The sequence below is a fragment of the Porites lutea genome, chromosome 8, assembly GCF_958299795.1.
Source record: "Porites lutea chromosome 8, jaPorLute2.1, whole genome shotgun sequence".
NCBI lineage: Eukaryota > Metazoa > Cnidaria > Anthozoa > Scleractinia > Poritidae > Porites > Porites lutea.
In genome coordinates, this window is record NC_133208.1 from 19971384 (window position 1) to 19996816 (window position 25433).

The window sequence follows — 25433 nt, forward strand, 5'->3', positions numbered from 1 at the left end:
GAATCGATTTAGCCCGTCCACCAGAAAACCCGAAAAAGATGGAAATACGATAACATCCCTTACGGAGCATGCGTCAAGTTAGAAGTTTGTGATGTATGGCATCATCGTATTAGAAAACTTCCCTTTCCGAAAACGAGAAGCCGGCGTTTACAAAAATATCCGCTGTGTAGAGCGTTTTTGAAAAGTTGCGTTTTCGTTTACCCTTTTTCACCGGATAAGGGTGGACGGTAGGCAAAACTGGAGGAAAAAAATAACCGTTTTCAAACAAAAACAGACAGATGTGGACGCGGCCTTAGGCACAGGCCATGCGTATCGGGTTAGTTTTGAAAACGGAGAACCCGTACGAAACGAAGTTTTCGGGCGACAAAACTGCACGTTTTAGAAAACGATTTCCATGGAATTTCTTGAAAACGCTGGATTATCGTTTTAGTGTGGATGAACGAAAACTAGGTTTTCGAATACTGTACAGGGGCGTAGCCAGCCCATAGACCTGCTGTAGGCCGGGGCCTACAAATTTTTTGTTTGATCACTCTATCGCTTGTAATAAATTATGCGTTGTTGGGGTGAGCTAAAAAGCTTTAAGATGTCAAAGTTATGGTGAGGTCAGTGCATGCTAGTCATGCGTGCAATTTTCAGTATATGTGGAAATGAAAGTCAGCCAGGCCTACAAAATTAAATTCTCGAAAAGCTGGCTACGCCCATGCTGTGATTTCAGACATCATACTGAGCGCATGCCCCTTAAAGGATGCTACCTATCCATTGTTTTTGTGTTTCAAACGATTCGAATTCGAATACCATACGAATAAGTGTGGACGCGTCGACGCGTATCTTTTTTTTTATTTCAAAACCGGAGAAAAATCTCCGTTTTTAAAAATATCCGAATAAGTATGTGGACGAGGCCTTAGAAGATTAGCAAAACAACTTTTTGTCTCGAGTGCAACACTTTTTGGTGAACTTCCTTTGCCGTTATTTCACCTGTACGACGTGATGTTGCCAATAATTTCAAGCTTCATGGAGAACGTAAACAAATGACCACGGATTTCTCTTTCTCTTTTGAACTTGGATATTTTCTTAGGAATTCAATTCCAGGAGGGTTCGCCTACATTATTTTAACAAAGTGAGCGAGTTAATATAATCAGTCTTGCTGAAGTTTCAAAGATCGCCATAGTGTTTAAACACTTTTACCCGTTTTAGTCCGTTTTAGACTGAGACTTAAGTACAGGCTATAGGTGTAAAATGCAGAAGGAGTAATGCAGACTTAAGGGAAAATGTAGAATGAATTAATGTCAATTAAACTTCTTTTTGGGAGATTATAGTGGAAATCAACTCATGTGCATATCGCTTCTTTCTATTACCCTCTAATTTTTCGGTATGGAGGTAAGTACGGCATTGTGATCATGTCAAATGAAAGAAATACATTCAAACCTGTATTAATTAAGCGGTCACCTCTATTAAGCGGTCGCGGTCACCTTCTTGGAGGACCAAATGAGCTATTTTTTTCTCTTCACCGTGTCAAGAAGCTACAAGATGTATCATGACAGTGCAACACATACATTATAATTTAAAGTTAAAAAGAGCTATGCAGTGATAAACTTTGAAAAGCTGTTTGACTGAACACTTTTCAAAGCCCCAACTGCGATCCATTGAATTTTTTTCACTCTTGTCCAAATCCGGGTCCTCGTCTTTCGTGATTTCCGCGTTTGTTAAGTTTTCCTTCACTGATTTAGCGGTTGATTTTGTATTACAGTCCATTTGTTGGCCGGTCTCTCACGTTCAAATTTTGACTGAACTGCGTGACACAGTTTTTAACTACTTAACTTTATTATGACAGAATAGTGGTTTCCTTCGGCCACTCCTTATTCCTTCCCCCGGAGTTTGAGTCCCCGGGGGGGGGGGGAATCCCCATATGAAAGGGGTGGGGATGCTCGTCGGAAATTTTGAATTAAACCCCTAAAGGAGACCGATCTAGGCGGGGCCCAAGCTTTTTTTGACCCCTAAAAGAGACCATCTTAAAACACAGACAATATATATTTTTTTCTACTTTTTCGCGTGCAACCCTAAACGAGACCTTCACGGCTAAATATGATGGCGTTTTGCCCAGAACGCCCTAAGTGAGACCAAAATCCCAAATTTATACCCCTAAGCGAGACGACGAGCATCCCCATCCCTTTCATATGGAGAGAACCCCCCCCCCCCCCCCTCCCCGGGTTTGAGTGAACGATATTGAACAATGTACAAATCTTTCCCTGCCATTGCATGGCACAGTAAAATTCACCATAAGTTCGATTCATTTCCAGAGAGGAGTGCAACCCAGGATAAAATCTTTCCTCGGGTTTTTACCCTACCTCACTCACTTTAGGTTAAGAAGCTGAAAAGCTTGGTTGGAAAGTTGGTTGACCAATGTTTCGGTGTTATTCCAATATCAGATAAGGGGGTGTCTCCCTAAAACCGCAACTCATATCTACTAAATATTTTTTGATTTACACCCACTTTGCCGTAGGCGGGAAAGGGCTCAAAAATGCATATTTTCATCCTAGCTCTGTGCAAAATCCCCACATCTTCTAAACAACATACTTTTTCAGACCAACAAAGGGAATGCCCAGAAAACATAGAAACATAAAAATATGTTGTGACTTAAGCGATTTATCAGCACAGCCGATCGACGAAATATGCCTATTTTCTGTTATGTCTGTTTATAATACACGATGGAAGGTCTTAATGCAAAGCCGCAATAAGACAATAATTCATTTAACGTATCAAGTATTTTAAACTTTTTATGACTTTAAAGATAATAGAACATTATTTAGGAAAGGAAACCCTTTAAGCCGAACGCATTAATACTAAAGGTGTACCTGTTTACAGCGCTTCGATCCGATCGAATCGTTATTCCTATGTCTGGAATCGTTACGATGCGAAAACATTTCTTGCTAGCCTGACTAAAATTGAAAGGCGGGAAATTATCTTATCAATAGATTATTCTATTATATTTATTGCTGTTTTCGTTGACAAGCTACCAATCAAGAATCATTCATACATAAGTGCCTAGTGCATTAACAATAGCAACTTTTATTTTTCCATTCAGGTTAGCATTTATAAAAAAATTTGGTTGTCGCTATGAGCTTTCACTTTGTCTTGTTTTAAGTTTATCGTTTATGTTTGCATTTATTATTTTTTTAAAATATATTTCATATTTCTGGTAGCCCGTGGCATTAAGCCGACGAGTACAACTGTGGGGCTGGAGATGGGAACAGAGTGTGCTTGCTGGCAGGAGCCGCTAGACTGTTCACAGTCCTCTATTTTTCAGTAAAATCATCGGGATCAAGCACATTCTGTAACAGGTGGCCATCTTGGCTTCAATTGTACCGGGTTTATTAAATACAGTAAAGAAGACTGATACCGTAGAGTTTTAAAAAAGTATTTAAACCTTTTTTCAGGCCAACCAGCTGGACCTAGCTTGGTACTGTTTAGAGGAAAGTGTTACTCTTTAACGCAAGGCAAATAAATTATAGCTCACTTTGATCCGTGCCGCGAAGGCTTAAAAGACTGACAGGGAATTCCTATCAAATTAAAAATTTTCAAGGAGGTATTCCCTGGGGGGAGGGATACTCAACAAAGTTGTATACATGGAGGCTCAATCCCGATGTCAAACCCCTTACCCTTTTATATGCCGTTTTTGAAAGAAGAAGGTACCCCTTTCGGGCGGAACCTCTCCGTATAGGCAGCTATTGGGAGTCCTCCCCCCCCCCTCCCGAGAAATACGAAAAATTGTCAACGGGTTCCTCATTTTCGTCCCCTAAACTCTTTCATTCATAGTGAAGTTAAAAAGAACCTATGAAACGTTTCCGTTGGTACACTTTAGTGCAAAATACTTTTATAACCATGCTAATTTCAGAAAAAGGAAAAGAACTGCAGTTCAGATCAATATCCATGTTAATGTTGACAAAAGTGGTAGAACTTAAAACTTTCCATAGAAAGTGGAAATCACAACGAGTCCTAATTGCATTCTAAAATTTACTTATCCGCAGTTTATTACTTTGAACACACGAACAGCAGTGTAAAAAAAACCAAGTTAAACTATTGGAATGTGATCACACACTTGCTGAGAGTAAATACCATGAAAAAATTTGAGATTTAACTCAGCGTTCTTTGCAACTGCTACAAGATGCTGATTCCCAAATAAAATTTTACGAAGCTTTTAATCGTAATTGGCAAAAGAGAGTATTGTGTTCAACTTGGCGTCAGCATTCACACAGGACGACGGCGTCAGCATTCATGATCATAGACGGTTAACGCTGCAGAGTCCAATCCCGTAGAGCCACTTGCATTAGTGCCTGGAAAGGAAAACGTATGGGTGACTTATGCTATCAAATATCACTTACATTGAAAAAGCTCTCAAAAGGCTTCCGTTTGTAGTCCCGTTCACCCTTAACCATCATAGGGTCGACAAGATCGTAAACGTTTAATGTGATCCTCTCTAGTGGACAGGTGTAAATATTAATGTATGCCCTAACAACGGGAATCTCAGTACAAGTTTAGACATTGAGCCTTGGTACGCCACACCCATTTAATCTTTCATGATAAACATTATACTACGTCTCAAGTTAAACTGGCTTGCCCTTTTTCCACTTTTCTGCTGCAGTACAAAGGCACCATTTGCTCAGAAATGCATTGATTTGCTTCTCAAAATTGTACTGGTCACAAACAACACGAGTGATTTTTTTTTCTTACCTGACCTCAAGCATGAGTATATCTACTACGGAGCGTAATGGTGGCTTAGTTAGTGAACCATGCCAATGCATCACACTGTCAAGATCTGTCAATTCTGCAGACTTCAAGTTTTAATTTTTTCCTACCGATAAAAAAAAAACATAAAAACAAAAATAATTCCTTAGTCAGGCAAAGAAATGTAAATGAAATATTTTTAAGCTCAACAAGTAAATAGCATACATAGCCCTAGCCTGAGCAAATACCTGACATTTCGGGACGTCACCACTAGTTTCTGCGTGACTGAAATGACGTCTAAGAAACGATTACAGAAATTCCATACTGATGACAGATCTGGGTAGTGCTTATGATTGGCTGAAGAAAATTTCCCTCACGGTTCGACCAATCAGAATCACTACCCAAATCTGGGTAGTGACACTTTCTGGAGTCATTTCGCAGACGTCAATTCGTGGGAGGAAACCATTGGTGGTGGCGTCTCGAAATGTCGGCTGTTTTCTCAGGCTGACATGGCCCCGTGTTCACCCTTCTGCATTTCCAGTGACTAATGCAGAATCAAGATACTTCTAGCGAAACGCCATCTGTACTCTTTGCAAACCACCCCTTGTTATGCATCCACTCTTTATGGTAGATAGCTGAGAAATCTGTTGCTGGATTGGCACACTACAATCAAAACCCTATTCGCCTGCCTTTCACTTACATGTATATGGGTCATCCCCACAATCTGAGAGCCTAGAACAGGCTACCTTAGAAGAAGGGTTACGTGTGTCTTATAAAACAATACTCGCTAAAACAAGCTAGTTGTGTAGGGCTGCTCGTAAGTTCTCTCCTGATTGATCGCAGAAAACAATGACATGTCATTATTTCAATTGTTTCAGTATTGTTTGGGGGTCAGTTGGTGACTTCTCACCCGAGCAGCTGCTACATGACCCTAATAAGCGAACAGGGAAGGGTAAAAATTTGTAAGTGTTCGCAGTCTCCCTTTAATCAGTTTTCGTTCTCAATCTTATCTCTTTTCTTGCGCCTCAAAACTGGACTGAACTGTACACGAAAGGTTGTAGATCAGAGAAGAATTTTAAATCCTGAGTTTGAACAGCTTTTTTGACGCATGCTGCCACGCCTGTCAATTATCTACTTATCAATATCTACAACAACAATGCTCCGATTCTCAAGTTCACTGTACATCACCCCTACAAACAACGAAAAGGAAATAGATTAGTGTTAGGAAATAGTTATATCTTAGAGATGGCGACAAACTAAATATATTTCAATTGTCTACTTTAAAGCGATGAAACAACCTATCCAAACATTTCAAACACAAAAATATCTCTTTAAGCCCAAAGTTCCAATGTTGATCAGATCTGTGAATTGAAGCCTCTTCCTGTTAGACATTTCTTCCCTTAATCAGTTAATGTAGAGCAGACGAGCTTTTAGTTTGCCTATAACAACCCTTCTTTTAGTCTATTTGTGCAATATTTTTCGCTCATCGAGGAAATATTTCAATCAATTAATTTAAGCTTTCATATGGAGTAACCAGAAGAGACAATTTTCATTTACACTATGCCAATATAAGTGTAGATTAGATAAAATATCAAAAATTTTAAAAGCATTTAACAAGGATCACGATTAAGAAATATTGAATGGTACTCAACTATGTCAGATTTGAGTTTCCTTAATTTGAAAACTCCAATCTAAGCCGTTTTTGTGGTGTGGAGACTTGAATCAAAGTTTTTTTGTGCATAACAAAAGCTTAAATGCAAGATGATCCACCATATGATCTTGAATTTTAAGTCTTTACCACTTGATAAATAGACTTAATAAACAAGATTTTTACCTTTATCAAGCTTAAATGTACATTGAGCTTTTAAACTGGATAAAAAAATGGAGGTGAAATCAAACTTACACTGCAGTTAAAAATCACTACTCCGGAATCTGACAAGCGGAAACTTCTATTCAAAGCCTTTTACGTCACAAGTATAGATTCAATACAAATTTCCTCAACGTTACCAGTAATTGTAATTGCATGGTTTTCAGTACTTTGTCTACCTTGTGATTGCAAAGTCTCAAAAACCAGCTATCTATTCCAAGCTTATTCCAAGCTTTTGAAGTTTGAAATTTTAGCCCTGGCCCGTGTTTTAGAGATTGAAATCGATACTTTTACCAAGATCGTAAGAGTATGAGTTCAATCTGCTTAAACTGAGAAGTCATGTTTGTCCAAGATGGATTATCGGGAGCAACATGAAATCGCAGTTAACAGTATGGACATAAATAACCTGTGATCTCTATCTTTATGATTTATTCAAAATAGAAATCACATTACTTCAGGTGCCCGGCACATATTAAGTTATACTAAAAGTGGACAAATACCGGCAACTAAAAGCCCCGAAAATATAACATCCGAAAAGCCTATTTCGACGTCAACTGTTACCTGGCTGATATCATAAACTGCCAAAAATTAGTGTACCGTCCAAACCTCCATCTGGGACCACCTCTCGTAAGTGACCAACCACCTATATGTATCAAAACCACTAAAACTTTTCCCAGTCAAAGCCCTGGAATTAGAACCTGGTGTAAACGACCACCTCTCGTTAGCGACCGCGACAGCTTTTCGGTACCCTAGGTTCCAGAGGCTATTTATTTGTTATCTAATTCCTGATAGTTGGCGTCCAGGAACTTTATCAAACCGTGATCAGTTCTCAAGCGAGCTCTAAGTTGTAGTAGGATCAGAAACTTGTCACTGTACTACTTTAATCTTCATAGGATACTTACTTGCAGGTGGTACTTTTGTTGTGGTTTTGTGTGGAAACTCTAATGAAAAAAAACAACAGCAACAACAACAACAACAAACAAACAAAGAAAACAAAACAAAAAAAGAAATATGTTTCTCTCCAGAAACGTGGGATAAGATGTATTTCTGGCCCCAGTTGTTCAAAACTTGGAGCGCTATCCACTGGATAAATCACTATCCAACGGATCAGTGTTAGGGAAACCAATTGCACTATCCACTGGATAAATCACTATCCAAAGGATAAGTGTTAGGGAAACCAATTGCAGTATCCAGTGGATAGTGATTTATCAGGTGGATAGCTAGCGTTATCCACCTTTTTAACAACTGGGGCCAGTAGGTAAGAAATACTTCTGCTTCTCCAGAAACGCCTTGTATTCAGATCTTTAGGCGACCATGTGCGGTCTAAGTTTACTAGTGACCAACCAAAACATACCACAGAGAAAATGGAGTGTTTGCCCCACCCAGATGATAAGCAAATTGCCCAAATGTTAAAACCAAATAAACGAACAAAAGAAAAAACAAAAAAACATCTTCTCGGTATCTGAATCCTAAGTGAAAGATGTATGCCTAGCTTGGCGTTAAGGTTTTGTCATTTTCACTTCCACAAAAGGAAATAAGCCGTATTTCCTTACCAGATACACCGCAGGTAACTTGAGTATATGATATTTTAAATCTAGAGCCCCATCCTAAAGTACTGTCGGGGACAAATAGTACTTTAATTCTCTCTTTAAACCAAACATCCGTTGCGTTGGCTGTTATAGGAACGGAACATAGACGCCATTTGGGACCATCATAGCCTGAAATGGATCCACCTTGAATTTCCAAATACCCACAAGAGCAAGACCATCCTTCGCCGCACGCCCAATCACCTGACGAATCAATATCCATTTCCTCAAAATCCATGTCTTCAATAGTTAATGAAATTCGTTTTCCTTTTCTTGCCCTGATTTCCCAGCTGCAGCTTTGCTTATTAGAATAATATCTGGGGTAGAAAGGACTGGTGATGACTCCTGAACTCTCATTCAAGATTGTCATATTTGGGCAGACTGTAAAAGAATATTACACATATCTCTCGGAGTATATTTCTTTAAACGCCTTAATATCTTGGTAAAGCAGATCTTCCACTTCCCCCCTCATCCCTGATTAATATTTTCAAGGGCACTTCTTTACTGCCGTCTCAATATCCCAGAATCCATCTGAAAACGGCTTACTGTAATAGTATTTGTTTGAAATAGTAAGATAGATATTGGGTGCTTTCCATTTAGGAAAAAAACCCGGAAATTTCGGTGGTAGCAAAAGTGGAATTTCCCATTGGTAAAAAGTTGTTCCATTTGGTCGTAAACCCCGGTACGTGGCGGTGCCCGACCGTGGACTTGGAACTGGTACAAACTACGAGAAACGTAAATGGAACACGACATTCCGTGCGGAAATTCCAACCGGGAAAACGGGACCACCTTTTTAGATTTTCCACTTTTTCTGGGAATTTTCCAGTGGGACGAACCGACAAAACGTGTTCCATTTACCGCCGAACCGAAAATTGCGGAAATTTTGACTAAGTGGAAAGCGTCCATTGTTGTCATGCTTGACTCATAAGGCGGCTTTTAAGCCCCCTACAAAATACAAAATACTACTTGCTAACATAACATCTTATAGTATATGTGAATGTTTAGGTGTACGGTCCCCACCCCCCATGTTTGTATTATCGAGCATGCGCTCTGACTTTTATGGTGATTGAATACACACATTCTCGTCATTCAGAGCCCGTCGTTTCTTGGTCACGTGATCTTGAAACGAGGGGCTCTGGAAGCAGCCGTTAGCAGATGTCAGAAAATTTCTGACATCCAGTCACGCAAGTGCAGAAGTTACAAATATCACTGCTCATACTCATAACGGATTTTGTCCCTCATCGCTCCACTGGGGAAGAATTTTACTTCCTGAGCTCTCTCCCGAGAGTGGCTTCTTTGGGCTGTTTTCACTCAACTAGGATTCATTGATAATTTAGAGTCCAAAGGAGAAGAAATTAACAAAAACCAGCTGAACATACTGTTGGGTCGCAGAACTGAGACAATTAATCGCCAGATTATCGTCTGAGTTTAATATGTGAGTTCGCCTTTTGGCGAAAACAAACACTGGGAAAGCAAGATCGCGGAGATCGAAGGTATATTGTTCCATGTGATGTCCTGCAAACGCTATCTCATTTCAAAACGTCTTTTGAAACGAAACAATTCATGTGTTGTGTTATTCAAGTGGACAGGAAAATAAAATGTATATATTCGTTTCACTCCAACTGGTTGTTTTTTTTCCTAAGTTTATTTTCCTTTTGAGGTGTCGAATGGTAGGTTTTAATTTTTTTTTTAATAGCGTTTATACTAACCCGGCAATGGATCATTTGGTGCTTATGGTGGCCATTCAGTGCTTATGGTGGCCATTCAGTGTTTTGCAAAAGGACCAAATTTGGGGACCTTTATCTATTAGAGGTTTATCCTCCTAATTACTGTAAAGATTTCAGTTATCATCTCCTAACTAAATACCATCGTCAATACCTCAATGAGAGAGTTTTCAATAATTTTGCTGTCAAACTGAGAAAATCGTGAACACGTGAAAATTTTCAGGAATGTTGATTGTCTAGTGACCAATCGCCATGACGTTCAGGACACATGAGCAAACCTCACAGGGGTAAGGGGTTTTAAGGTTTTTTTTTTTTTAAGGGGCTATGTAACTGAAATAGAAAAAGCGATTTGAAACAAACTACTTTATGCATTTATTGGTTTTTAACTGAGCTTCTAAATGAAATATTGGAAGCTTAGGGGAGAGCTTATAGCCAGGAGGGCCATTTTTTCTTGTTTTCTTGTTTACTTCTCACTATCTGAATGCCTAGAACAGGTTATCATAAGCTATTTAGCTGTACTTTCTTATCTGGAACAACGAAATGTAGAGTGATATACGCTTTATATAGACTGTATGCTTTAGAAGACCCCCTTAAGAAGTACACTTTGAGTATCACACAACCCAAAAGTATTTTCTTGAGTAGCTGCGCTCGTCATGTTTTGAAAGGGGATTGCAAAGCCTGGTTTGAAATTGGGGATAGAATTTTGGATCAGACCTGAAATCACACATAGTTTGGTCAAACTTTGGCAAGGCAAGAAGCACACTGCATGTAGGGCCAACCTGAACTGATTTTGGAGGGGTAGTACAGTTGTATTGAAACTGAATGTGGTACTTTATAGAGTTAAAGTACAATATCTGCTCACAGCTATAATTGTGTGATTATTGTTTAGCTCACTTAAAATTGATTATTTTGTGTTATAATATGAGGGTTTCCGACTATGAAAGAGTTTTACTAGAACTGAATCAATGACCAGTGGAAGCAAGTTTTAATTTGGCTCATTATATGTCAATAACCAAGTAAACTAAGATACCATATGTTAAGAATAGCTAGTAAACTAGAATATTACTGTTGCTCAAGCTATTATGTTACCCACCCTGTTGAAGGTGACATACTGCAAAATTCAGTTGTCATCATCAACAACCACTTGCCCCTGAAGTATGATGCAAAAGACTACTCTTGGCTGTTTTTCATTTATTATTTTGTTTATCAACAAGTTGTCCATAACATTGCAATAAATCTACATTAGGCCAGTTTTCTTATAATATATGCCTAATTTTAAACAGTTTCTTAAACGTTTTCTTGTATTTTAGAACTTTAAAACCAAATTGTTTAGAACATTGTACTATTTTATTTAGTGATCAGATAAATAATTATGTTATTTATCAAGAAAAATTGTGCAATAGCTGCTTCTTTGTTAGCTGTTCGTTATAAATCACCCTAGAGGCCCTTGTTTGTCTTTGTCTAAATGGCGCATGACTGGAAGCCAAGAAAGGACTGTTAGGATGCGAATATGTTCTTGCAACACACTTATAACAAGTCGGCCACAGAGCCTTTCCTTTCACAGGCTAGTTCTTACTGTTAAAATAAACACTATCAGAGGGCTTCCACAACTATCTAACCATGATTAAAGATTTAATTCAGCGGAAGAAAGTGTAGATTGGAAAGAGTACTTGCCCTATCATCTTTACACAAAAATTGCCTTATGCATGCAGCCCAAAAGATTCATAAGCTATTCAGTTCTGGCTTTGTGCACTGACATCAGAGCTCAAAGGCTTGTAACAGAAAATTATCATGACCTCTTAGTATAGCAAAGGAGATGTACTTTCAGCAGAAAAAACAAAAAATCAAAAGCACATTGTAACAAACTTATTATACGTACACATCGTTTCTGTAATGTAGTCCTTGAGCTTGATTTCCTCTCTTACTATAGCACAGACGAATATCCAGAAGAATTAGACAGACTGATTATATTTAATATGTATTTAATGACGCCACATAAGTGCGGTCGATTGCTCGATTTTTAACTTTTAATCTATGTGAGCAAGGGCTAACCATTCACTTCTCCTTTCAGTTTCCCGAACGCGAGAGATTATTAGTCCACAACGAAGGCAAACGTTCTTTGTTAAGGCTCGTGGTTCTCGTTGAAACTTCTCAAACTTGACCTTCAATTTTCTTTTTCGCTGCTACTGCATTGTAGAATTCAATTGCTAACAAAACAGGATTGTCGCGATCGACGTAAACCAGACACGGATTTCATGTTTGCAGTTCGAAAGGGCAGGATATAAACTGTTATGCGCAGTAGATTATATTTTTAATTTGCTCTGCGCATTCAATTCCCTTCAGCCAATGAAAAAATTCGTATTTTCCGTTGCGTCCAGAGCCAAACTAAGCCGAGTGGCTCTGGGGACGAGAATGGAATATGTTTGCACGAGCGGCAATGGTTTGTGTGTTGATGGTTAAATCCGATTCAACCGTTGATTAAATCCGCAAGACACTACATTTTGGCGACAGGGAAAGTCATTTGAAGAAGTTCATTCGAGATGGCAAGTGTATATTTAAGCGATGCACAAGGATTAAAGCCGTTTGACTGTTCAGAAACTGCTGGTATTTCCGCACGCTGGGAAAGATGGCTTCGAGCGTTTGAATTGTTTGCGACGGGAAAAGGAGTCAAAAGTGTCGATCAGAAGAAGGCTTTATTGCTGCATACTGCCGGACTAAATGTGCAAGATATTTATTTCACGTTGACCGAAGAAGGAGGGTCAGATAGTTAAGACAAAGCAAAGGCGACCTTGAATAAATATTTCAAACCCCAAGCGAATGTTCCGTATGAAAGGCTTTGTTTTCGTGAAACAAGTTAACTGGCAAACGAAACTGTCGAACAGTTTTTTACTAGACTAAGACAAAAAGCCCAAACCTGCGAATTTGGAGACGCTGCAACTGTGGATGAGCCAATTCGTGATCAAGTGATAAGCAAATGCTTGTGCACGAACTCCGTCGGAAGTTATTTCAGAAGGGTCGAAACTTGACACTGCCACGATTGAGAGAAATTGTTCGTTCTATGGAGGAATCTGAAAAACAGGCCCGTTCAATCGAAAGAGGAAGTGGTGAGGTCCGTAGTGAAGTGAATAGTGTGAGGGGAAAGACGAATTACAAAGGGGATGCGAGCGCAAGAAAAGTCAAATATTTTTGTTGTGGATATAGTGGACGTAAAGCCAACCATCGTCGTTGTCCAGCGAGAGGGAAACAGTGCAGGAATTGTAATGGATCAGGACATTTTGAGGCTGTGTGTAAAACTAAAGAGAAGCAAACCAGTGGTCGAGGAGCTGGAGGGCCGCGTAAAACAGACGTCGGAAAGAAGGGAGGTGCATCTCACCATGTAAGGCAGTTAGAAACTGACGGTACTCAGGGTGATGATTGTGAATATGCTTCTGGCATTTTAGATGATTCTAATATTTCAAGTGATGGGAAAATTCCTGTGAAGGTAGGAGGTTTACCAGTGACAATGATTATTGATTCTGGTGCTAGTTGCAATGTCATAGGTCGTAATGTATGGGAATATCTGAAAGCAAATAAGGTTGCATGTGTGTCGACTAAGGCTTCAAAGAAGTTGTATGCATATGGTAGTAATCAGCCACTACAAGTTGCAGGCATTTTTACCGCAGAAGTGTCTGTTAGAGAGAGTGTGTTAAGTGGGGTGGAATTTGTTGTCATTGAAAATGAGGGACACGCCCTCCTTGGGCAGGAAACTGCCATTTCTCTAGGAGTTTTAAAGCTGGGAGCTCACGTGAATTCACTAGAGGTTTCTACGGATGGAGCAAAAGGGGAGGCCAGTATTTTTTGAAAAGTTGCCGGGATGTTGTGAAGGTATTGACCAAGTGAAAGATTTCAAGCTAATAGTCCCGATTGACCCAAAGGTACAGCCTGTGGCACAACCGATTAGGAAGGTCCCTTACCACTTGCGTGATAAACTGAGTACCAAACTGGATGAACTTGTGGAACTAGACATCATTGAAAAAGTGAGTGGACCACGCTCGTGGGTCTCACCAGTGGTAGTGGTGCCCAAGCCCTCAGGTGATATTTGATATTTGTGGATATGCGACAAGCCAACACGGCAGCAAAACGAGAGCGTGTCCCAATACCCACCATTGACGAAGTTTTATAAGATCTGAACCAGAGCAAGTTCTTTAGCAAGTTGGATCTTACCTCCACCTATCAACAGATAGAACTGTCGCCCGAATCAAGGGATATCACTACATTTGGCACACATAAGGGACTCTACCGGTACAAACGACTCATGTTCGGTATAAGTTGTGCACCTGAGATGTACGAGATGGTACTACACCAAGTCCTGCAAGAGTGTGACGGAGCTCATAATATTCTTGAGGATGTAATAGTACATGCACCCACTGAGGAGGAATATGACAAAAGATTTGAGAATGTGGTCCGAGTACTGAGCAGCAGGGGGTTGACATAGAACCGAGACAAGTGTCAGTTTAAGATGTCACATTTGGAGTTCATGGGTCATGTTTTGTCGGCACGTGGAATTGGTCCAGCAGAAGTTAAGGTAAAGGCTGTTGTTGATGCCTGTGAACCGACGAATGCTCCGGAAGTACGAAGCTTCTTTGGTCTGGTCAATTTCACTGCACGGTCTATTCAAGACCTAGCAACAGTATCTGCACCCCTCCGCCAGCTTACAAAAAGTGGAGAACCATTTGTGTGAGGGCCGGAGCAACAGTAATCATTTGATGAGTTAAAGAAGTGACTGTTCAGTGCAGAGACACTTGGATACTTTGATAAGAATGCACCGGCTAAGGTGATCGCAGACGCAAGCCCTGTAGGCTTAGGAGCCGTGCTAGTTCAAGAGCAAGGAGAAGAACTGCGAGTTATTAGTTATACAAGCCGCAGCCTTTCCTTAAGAACCGACAATGGTCTGCATTTTACAAGCTGAACATTTTACGAAGTACTTAAAGGAAAACGGAATTGCACATATAGACGAACCGCACTCTTATGGCCGCAAGCCAATGGTGAAAAGGAAAGACAAAACCGCAGTATCCTGAAGCGCATGCGTATCGCTCAAGCAGAGGGTCGCAACTGGAAATCAGAGATGGATAACTTCTCAGTACTCCACATTCTACTACTGGGGTTAGCCCGGCAGAACTATTATTTAGAAGACGTATCAGGACCAAACTACCCCATCTCCAAAAATTCGGCATCGAAGATGAGGTTCGAGATCGCGACAGTGAGAGAAAAGCAAAGGGAAAGGTGTATACAGAATGCCAAAGGAATGCACGTGAAAGTGAGATTCGAGAAGGTGATAAGGTGTTACTGAGGCAGGAGAAAGAGAACAAACTGTCAACACAATACATACAGTCTCCCTTTACAGAATGTAACCCATGTGAAGAAGTATATCGAGCGAGATTATAATGTATTATCAGACACTAGTAAGTCAACAGATGCTTCAGAGGCTCAGAGAGCAACACAAAGTTTATCAAACCAAGAGTCCAGAGAAACTGTAAATGTTTCCTCTGAGAGAGCAAGTGAGGACGGCCCATTCGAGTACACACGATCAGATGATGCTACTATAGAGCAAAGAGATTCTGTCACCTTACGTCCAACAAGAGTCAAAAGATTACCGTCTAAATTTCAAGGCTATGTTTTAGGCTTTATAGCGGAGCACCATGGGTAAGAAAATTTGGTAAACTATCCATCTGAGAAAATTTGGTTATGACGTAGCGTACGCCCGCCCGCCCGCCCGAAAAAAAAAAGAAAACTAATAACGTGGGCTCAGGTTCGCTCAGGTAGACGATGTGGCATTTTCCACTATATGCCGGACGGATATGTCTTACTCACACTCGTAGTCTGTTAATTCGAATATTCGCCATTCTAATGAAGGTTAATTGACAGCTGTCAAACTAGAGTATACGCTGACCATCATCACCTGAGTGTATCGCGGGCTCATTAGTCTATCCATTGAGGTCACGTAGTGTTTAAAGTTTTGCGCTGATATTTTATTTGATCACGGGCTCAATTCGAAGTCCCATAGCTTAGAAAATCGATCCATCTTAGAAAATTCGGCAATCACGTGACCGTACACCGATCACCCGACCTTCCGTCCGTCCGCACCACAGGTATACCAATGTTTAATCTCACACTTTCTAGCTAGTTTGGGAGCCTGCAACCTGATATTGTACATCCATGTTTTGATTAATTGACAGCTGTCAAAATAGTGTTTCTGCTGACCAGTATCGCCTGACCCTATCGCGGGCTCAGGTATCGACCCACTGAGTTCGAGTGTTTTTTTAACTTATCCGCTGACAGGTTGCTACTTTTCAATTATCGCAGGCTCAAGTTCAATTTTTTTAAAAAGCATATGAAATAAGTCGAGTTCATGAGCCGCACTTTTAAAATGTTGATTTCGAACTGACCTCGGACGCGAAAATTCAACAGGCTTTTACATTTACATGCGGGGAAGGCAATCACTTTTGACTTTTCTCACTGTCACGCGTTGATCACGCTCTACGTCCAATTTTTATTTTCTGATTGGTCAAAATTTGACAGGTGAGTTCATGCGGAAAATTTATGCAGCGTCTGGAAACTTGCTTACTGATAGCTGGAGCTTACAGAGTTTTGTGTCATCTTGTGATGTTTTAAACTGGCTTTTTCTACTTGGTTTACAAAAAGAAATACAGCTGCTATCAAGATTGTTCTGTAATTCATGGCTGGTTTGTTTATTGCGCTTTTTGTTGACAAATGCACCGCTTGTCAAAGCCATTGGAAATCCGATTTCGGATGGCATCGTTTTCAAAAATGAGCTTACTCACTTGCCCTTGCTTGAGGCGTAAGAGGGTTGAAAATTCTGGAACACTTGATGACCTTCAGAAGCAGCATCTCAACTGGTAAGCCTGAGAAATTATTGTCTTTGATGTGTTTTTTTTTTTTCGGTTTCCTGAAGTCGAGCGTATGGTTTATGCGGCTTAAGTTTATATACGAGCAATGATCTAAGCTACAACAGTATCAGGTTTAAAAAGCCTTTAGACATTTTCTGACCGCAAATTCAAAGAAAATGTTCCAAAGATTATTTAGTTATGATTTTGGCTGTAAACAGAAAGCTCTGGGCGATTTTCTTGCCTCCAGTTCATCTTGAAAAAGAGCAAACACCGGGAAGCCGGCTTAAAACATAAATAAGCTTATGCTTACCTGACTCATGATTTTCAAAGACACTTTACTCTCAATACTTCTCTTCGTGAATGAAAATTATTGTCTCTGTACATGTTTCACCGAATTATATGTATTTTATTGATTGTTAGTAGTCCCTCTCGCAATTTTTATCGCTGCACCGGTTGTATCCAGTCGAACATAAACATCTCATGCAGGAATACTCAAAACGCCGCGCGTAAATATCACTCGCTTTTAAAGATTACACATAACAAAACCGTACGCAGTTTAATAAATAAAGGGAAATAAAACCTAAACATATAATTTATCTATCATGTTGAAGCGTAAATGGTAACTCTATTAATCGCATTGCAAATTTGGTGCCTGTCAAAAGTGAGCCCCGTCCGGTTGGCCGAAAAGTGATTTTGGGAATTTTTTTTATCGTTTTCATTAAAAGCCCAAATTACCCTGCATATCACATAGAACCAGATTTTTCTAACTGAAAGTCCTGGCATTATAGAATTCTCTTCATGAAAACGTTTTATAATTCAATGCTATAATTTGTTGTGCAAAGGAAGCGCGTGCTTTGATCGTCGTGGATATTGAATGAGTGCAAATTCTCTTGCAAAATTGTGAAAAACTGCAGAATTATAGGTTTAAATAGGGCAAAAAGGAACAAATTCTGTCCGAGGTCTGTATGATAAAAACAAGGGCCTCATAGTACTGTTTACCTGAGACGTGATGAGAAAAAGTATGTTTAAAAGGCTGGTTTACACGACACCAGATTCGTCGCCAAGATTTACTAGTAAACTAAACTTGTCGAACACAAAAAATCCGGCCCGATTTTTTATTTTGGCCTCTCTTTTAGACAGAGGAATGCAACGTGTAAATTGGCTGCCACCAAGGACTATCGTGGCGCGTGTGTTTCTTAAAATTATATTTCAGGGTTGTCCAATTATCCATAGTCTCTCAAACGGAGCAATGTTGGAGAGAGTGGTGAATGCCACATTATGATGCCACAGCTAATGCAAATACAATACACGAATAGGTAGGTCTATTTGTTTTCCAGGCCTAATCTACTGTGATCGAACATGATTGCTATTTTTGGGTGTACAAATAAGACTATTTAATAACTCGATGTAAAAGCTGTTTCACTCTTGGACTGTCAAATTATTTTTCTCTAAAATCACTTAGCCTTTGCCTCAAACGTCAAATGAATGTGCCCTGATCTGTGGATTACAAGTTTATTGTTTGATGTAAATTATGAATTTATTAACGGGAGCTTCGCTTTTAGCCCTGGCTAAATCTATATATTTCAGCTTGATTCAGAGCAGAACTTTGAGACTTTGAGAACGGGAACTCTGAACTGAACTAGAACCGTTTCTTATGTTTTGTTGTATTTCCACTGAAACCATTTTGGAGTGTTCAGTCGTATTAGGATTTCTGTATGGCACTCAGAGACATTTGTACACATTGGTAGCTAGGCTTTATTTTCTTTTCGTTTTCATTTAACCCAACAAGTAATTCGAAGAAGGGAGGAATGTAGTATATGAATATTTAGGTCTACCCTCCCCACCCCCCATGTTTGTATTATGGAACATGCGCTCTGACTGTAATATGATGATTGAATACACATGTTTGCACGATGGTGTGTGTGTTGGTGGTTAAATCTGATTCAATCCTTGGTTAAATTCGTAAGACACAACACATCTCGCTTCCTGCCATCGATTACGAATACCACTACAACACTTTTTTCCACCACGAGTTTTATTTTCTCCCCGTATTTCTTGGTAATTTTAGGGCGTCAAGCCACGGTATTTTCGATAATTTAATCCTTCTTTGTTAACTCTGAACTTTAAACTTCAAATTGGTGAAAGAGTCCTCTTTGGCTGACAAAATAGTCATCTCCACGTAGCAACTGATAATTCTCGAGCATCAGACTTTCGTACAAATAAAGACAAACTTGAAACAAACTTGTTCTTTAAATTTAGTTGAATGCAATATCCTGTTTAGTTTTACCCAATCGTGTTCCCTTTGGCATTTCGTTATTCCTCTTTTGTTCTTCCACATTTTCAAGCAGTAATGCGTTAGTATTTTCTGCGTCAATTTTTTGATCTCCTGGTAAGTACCGAAGTTGCCTGAATAAGTGTGAGATCGATCTAGCTCCATTTGTTTGTTTCTTTATGGCTGTTGTTTCCCTCCATGTAAGGTAATCCGAATACCGGAATCGGAGAAAAAATGTGGGATCATTTTACGTTTCAAGGAAACTGCTCACCTACCCCTCCCCTGAGCCAACATTTTGCCCCAAGTTAGAAGTAAGTGTGAATGTCGGCTTAGGGGAGGGGTAGGTGGGCAGTTTCCCAGAAACGTAAAATGATCCAAAACGTGCTTGTGGAATACGGAATCCTGGAATTTGGAATCTGTGATTCTACTCGAGAAACCAGACTCCTACTTATAATTGGAATCCGCAATCTAAATGCCACTGACAACCGGAATCCAGAATCCACGGCATGGAATTCAGAATTCAAGACTTTCTTGGTTCACGTTTTATGGAGCGAGTTGTTGTTGGTGATGTTTTTTTGTAATCTTAACTCAGTCACTGATGTCTTATGAATTATGTATACCACATACCTGAACTATAAGAGATAGCCGTGTAAGTTGCATTAAACCCTGGGTATTGACTGTTCAGAGACGTGAAAATGACTTGGACGGAATTCCCTACCGAGTACACTGGATGAGGAAGAGACTGACCGCACAGCATGAACGGCTGATACCCATCATCTGAAGCAACATTTGTGACTGTAACACGGGCTCCTGGAGCATCATAATAGCAGGGACTGTCCTGATTGGGCTCCAATCGAAAATAAAGGAAGCTAAGTTTAATGATGTACCCGCTGGGAACTGTGATATTCCAGGTACATCTGCTGTATTGAGGGTAGTTACTCGGAAATTTTGGAGTTGAAAAGAATCCAATGAAGCCATTTAGATATTCGCCTGAGATACAAGCTGCAATAAGGGGAAATAAACTATGATTTAGCCTTATAGTACAAAATCAAAGAGTAACCTGTCTGTCAACCAAAAAAAAAAAAAAAAAACAAGAAAACTCAATCGAAAGCGTTGCAATAGACAAACTTAAATAATAGGAGATTTGCTACCAAGCACTTTTAACATCATGCAAATGAAAATTGTTCGCATTTTACCGACATTTTAGTTATGTGTTGTTTTACTCGGTAAAGTATTTGAATGTTACAGTTGCTATAAGCCTGTTATAAGGCAATAATATTTTATCTAACTTGCTTGAAAATTGATCACCTGCACATAAACCTTTAACTTTGCGTTTAAAGCCGATTTCTAACAACTTACCGGTGGTTGTTGCATTATATTTCACTTTAATGTAAGTTGCCTTAAATCCACTGTACTCCCAGTAAGTATAACTATCAGAAACAAACGTCACCCTCAGAACATCTTTTGCTGAATAGTATACTATCCCACTGTCTTTATCTGATCTACATCTTCGCCTGCCTGAGATGCCATCAGAGGATAAGCCATTTTGTATTTCCAGGTAGTCACACGTGCAAGATGAATAACAGTCCCAAATATGAATGTCTAAAATGACCAACACAATGCGTTCTCCTTTACTTGCTGTAATTTTCCAGCTGCATTTCTTGTAAGAAGGGTAAGGCCTTGGGTAGTAAGGACTGGTAAGAATTCCTGATGTCTCATTCAATATTGCCATCTTGGGACAGACTGCAAGCCATACAAATGGACTGAGCGTAAGTATCGAGGACGATTAGAATTATACCACTTTCAAGGAAGAATCTAGTTAACTTGGGAAGGAATTAGATCAAAACCAAATGCGGGGCGGAAAGACTGAATAATTTAGGGATGCGCCAGAAGCGTTTTTTGTTTGTTTCTGGAAAAACCTTTTTTTCAATCATCGAGATGATGTTGTCTTACGAGTCCATTCGGTGACTCAAACTGACATTTTAGTAGGTATTAGGTGCCTGCGCTTACTTTAAAACTTAAGGCTTAAATCTGCAAGGTTTTACTCGTGACTCAGGATATTCAGAGACACTTCACTCTCAATACACGTCTTCGTAAATAAATAATTGTAGTCCTTTTAAATGTTTCGTTGAATAATTTTTTTTGTGTTTATTGTTTGTCAAGACATCGATCTGATCTTTCTTATCGCTTTGCTTATTGCTATTTTCAGTCGTCCGTGAACAATGCGCATGCAGGAGTACTTAAAATGCTGCGTGTATCAAATGAATATGGCGTTTTAGAAGTAAAATGCAAACGAAAATGATTCTGAGACCTCTTCCTCATTACCAGCCTTCATTCAAATACTCAACAGCTCGCTTTGTACGTTTTGGCGCTTGGAAAAAATTTAGAATTGGCTGGTCGGACGGATGATTTTGTAAATTGAATTAAAATAAGTAAGTTTTTGCTCAAAGTCCATTATTACCCTGCGTACAACATAATGGCAGATTGACCTGACTGAACAGTCCCATCTAATGGTGAATTCTCTATATAAATTACTTTTTATGATGTTATTTTCATAATTTGTTGTGCAAGGGAAGCGCGTGCTTCGATCGTCCTGAATATTGAATGAGTGCAATTTGTCTTGTAAGATTATTCTGTAAAAAACTGCAGAATTATAATTAAAATAGGGAAAAAAATGTGACATAAATTCTGTCCGAGGTCTAATAAAAAAACAACGCCTGATAGTTGTGTTTACCTCAAAGATAGTGTAAAAAGGCTAGTTTACGCGTTACCAGACTTGTAGCGAGCCACACACATAAAAAAAACCGGCCTGATTTTTTATTTTGGCCTTTCATTTAGACAGAGAGCTAAATTTGATCTTTCTTTGTTCACTCTGAGCCTTTAAACATAAAATTGGCGAAAGAAACCTCTTTGTCGTCTCTACATAGCAACTGATGATTCTCGAGAGCATCAGACTTGCGTACAAATAAGGACAAACTTGAAACACAGGTATTCTTCAAGTATACTTGAATGCAATATCATGTTAAGTTTTACCGATCCAATCGTGTTTCCTTTGGCATTTCATTATTCCTCTTTTGCTCTTTTACATTTTCAAGCAGTAATACGTCAATATTTTCTGAGTTAATTGTTTGTTCGCCTGGTAAGTACCGAAATTGCTTGATAGTGTGAGATCGATCTAGCTCCATAGAAAGTGATTTTTTTTGTTTGTCTGTTTATGGCCGTTGTTTCCCGCCATGTGAGGTATGTAATCGGGATACCGGAATCGGAGAAACAATTGGCTTGTGGAATGCGGAATCCTGAAATTTGCAATATGCGATTCTACTCGAGGAGTCCGAAATCCTACTTAACATTGGAATCATCAATCTAAATGCCACTGACATCCGGAATCCAGAAACCAAGACTTTCTTGGATCACCTTTTATGGGGCGAGTTGTTGTTGGTAATGTAAATAATGTATGCCACATACCTGAACTATAAGAGATAGCCGTGTAAGTTGCATTAAACCCTGGGTATTGACTGTTCAGAGACGTGAATATGACTTGAACGGAATTCCCTACCGAGTACACTGGATGAGGAAGAGACTGGCCGCACAGCATGAACGGTTGATACCCATCATCTGAAGCAACATTTGTGACTGTAACACGGGCCTCTGGAGCATTATAGCAGGAAATGTACTGATTAGGCTCCAATCGAAAATAGAAGAAGCTAAGTTTAATGATGTACCCGCTGGGAACTGTGATATTCCAGGTACATCTGCTGTATTGTGGGTAGTTACTTGGAAAATTTGGAGTTGAAAAGAATCCAATGAAGCCATTAAGATATTCGCCGGAGGTACAAGCTGCAACCAGAGGAAGCAAACTGTGATTTAGATTTATAGTACAAAATCAAAGAGTAATCTGGCTGTGAACCAAAACAAAAAAAAACTCAATTGAAAGCATTACTACAGATAAACATAAAAAGTAAGAGATTTACTACCAAACTCTTTTAAAATTTCATACCAATAAAAATGGTTGGCATTTCATCGACATTTTAGTTTTTTTCGTGTGTTACTCTGTAAAGTATTTGAATGCAACAGTTGCCATGACCCTGTTATAAGGCAACAATAATTTTTATTCCTTGCTTGAAAATTTACAACCTGGTCGCCTGCACGTGCACCTTCAACTTAATTTGTGAAGGTGTTCAGCACATGTGTTAATGCGTTAAAAGCCGATTTCTAATGACCTACCGGTGGTTGTTGCATTATATTTCACTTTAATGTAAGTTGCCTTAAATCCACGGTACACCCGGTAAGTCCTAGCACCAGAAACAAACGTCACCCTCAGAACATCTTTTGCGGAATGGTATACTATCCCACTGTCTTTATCTGATCTACATCTTCGCCTGCCTGAGATGCCATCAGAGGATGAGCCATTTTGTATTTCCAGGTAGTCACACGTGCAAGATGAACCACAGTTCCGAATATCTATGTCTTTAATGACAAACACAATACGTTCTCCTTTACTTGCTAGAATTTTCCAGCTGCATTTCTTGTTAAAAGGATAACGCCTTGGATAGTAAGGACTGGTAAGAACTCCTGATGTCTCATTCAGGGTTGCCATATTGGGACAGACTGCAAGCAATATAAATGGACTGAACTTAAGTATCGAGGACAATTAGAATTATATCACTTTTAAGAAAGAATCTAGTTAACGTGGGAAGGAATTAGATCAAAACCAAATGCGGGACGGAAAGACTAAATAAGAAGCTAGAGTCGCACGATTCTTACGCTTCTTTCGTGCTTAGCAACCTCCCGCGTGCATCCATAACTCCATGGTTGCACGCTGCACGTTTACCATTTCTTAAATAGCCACTGACACTGAGCTGAATAATTGTTATTTAGAAGTATATAACATTGAACTTTTTTTCTTAGGTCCGGTTCAAACGTCGAATTTCACATGTGCCGAACTTGACGCGAGAGTCAGTAAGATGCATGTGAAGTGCGACGTTTGAATCAATTAAATTCAACTGTTTAAATTAAATGCGACGTTTGAATCAAATGCCGTATTTAACTATTTTAGTGGACTAAAACAGGAATTAAGTTCGGCACATGTGAAATTCGACGTTTGAACTGGGCCTTAGCCAAGACAGTTCAACGAGAAAAAGCTTTTTGTTGCAAAAGCTGAATAATACTGCACGCAGATTGGGTACGCCTTTTCTACTCCGCCTGGTTACGATACTGTTACACATAATAATGTTCGTTGTATCACAATGAGATTTTTAAAATAACGTACCTAATCTTGTTAAAGGTGCAAGCAGCATGGAAGACAGTGAAGGTGTTTCAGTTGTGCTTTTATCTAATACCAGAGTAGTGCTCACTACGACAGATGAAAAATAGCCTCGTTGTAAGCTGCTTGGAGAAATAGGTAACGATGACAACAGCAAGGAAGAGACTGAGGGCAATACGGATGTACCTCGCTCCAAATCCCAGTTCGAACTCATTGCAACAGGTGAGGATTCACTTCTGGATGGACGGCTTGAACGAACAACTGATTTTGACACAACAGCCAATGATGCCACCAGCCTAGACGACACCAACGGCAATGCGGGTGTGCTTAGTTCTTTTGCCACACCAGAGCTTAGTGTCACAAATGACGAACTACTTATGGCCAAGGTACTTGAAAGATAAAAGTTTGAGGATGACGTGGAGACAGAAGGCGGTGAAGGTACTGCGGCTGTATTTTGGCCTGCCACATTCGAATTCCCTGCAACATCGCGGACACTACTCGCCTTAGTGCTTGAATGGCCTGAGGATAACACTGCAGCAGATGTCATCAACACCCAGGTGCACGTAGCTGTTATCAAAGACAATAACCATAATTTCTGATACTCTTTGCATTAAAAAAAACAGTAAAAATTATATATTTAAAAGCGGTTTGTCACGCTATTTGCTATCTTTTAAATGCTAATAACTGAACTCGCATAAATAGAATGGTCTAGCTTTGTTATTTTATAGACTATGTTTAAGCATTGAAACCGTTTCCTTTCGTCTGTTACAAAGGATAGCAAGGATGACCCCAAGGATCTACACGGATTAAGACAATGTTGTCCCAACTTTCTGAAGTTTTTTTTTTTTTAACGCTATAACTGCAAAAATCACCCAAAAAATTGTGATGGGTAATGCTGCCTGATGATATTTGCTTGATAAAGTTGATATCTTTGTTATATCTCTAACTCAGGAGAATATTTGTGACTTAACCCTTTCACTGCCAGAGTGCTTGATAGAGTTTTGTAAGGTGAATGTAACTTTCGAGTCTGCGGACAAAATCCTGTGTTGTGCATGCATGGCCACTCAAATGAAAGCTCTCTGTCTGTACTTTCACAGAAAGCTATTTCTTTT

The 25433-nt window shown here is 39.5% G+C and overlaps 1 protein-coding gene across 1 annotated transcript in view; it reads right to left on the bottom strand.

The window, feature by feature from the left end:
* LOC140945320 (cubilin-like) overlaps positions 1–24924 on the bottom strand; it is a 64790-nt gene extending 39866 nt beyond the window's left edge. The window contains exons 1-4 of the mRNA XM_073394359.1: positions 24328–24924; positions 23283–23666; positions 22524–22895; positions 20418–20801 (exon numbers count right to left, since the gene is read on the bottom strand). Coding sequence (XP_073250460.1) covers positions 20418–20801; positions 22524–22895; positions 23283–23666; positions 24328–24868 — 1681 coding nt within the window. The 5' untranslated portion in view covers positions 24869–24924. The remainder of the gene's footprint in view (positions 1–20417; positions 20802–22523; positions 22896–23282; positions 23667–24327) is intronic.
* Between the last annotated feature and the right edge of the window lie 509 nt (positions 24925–25433).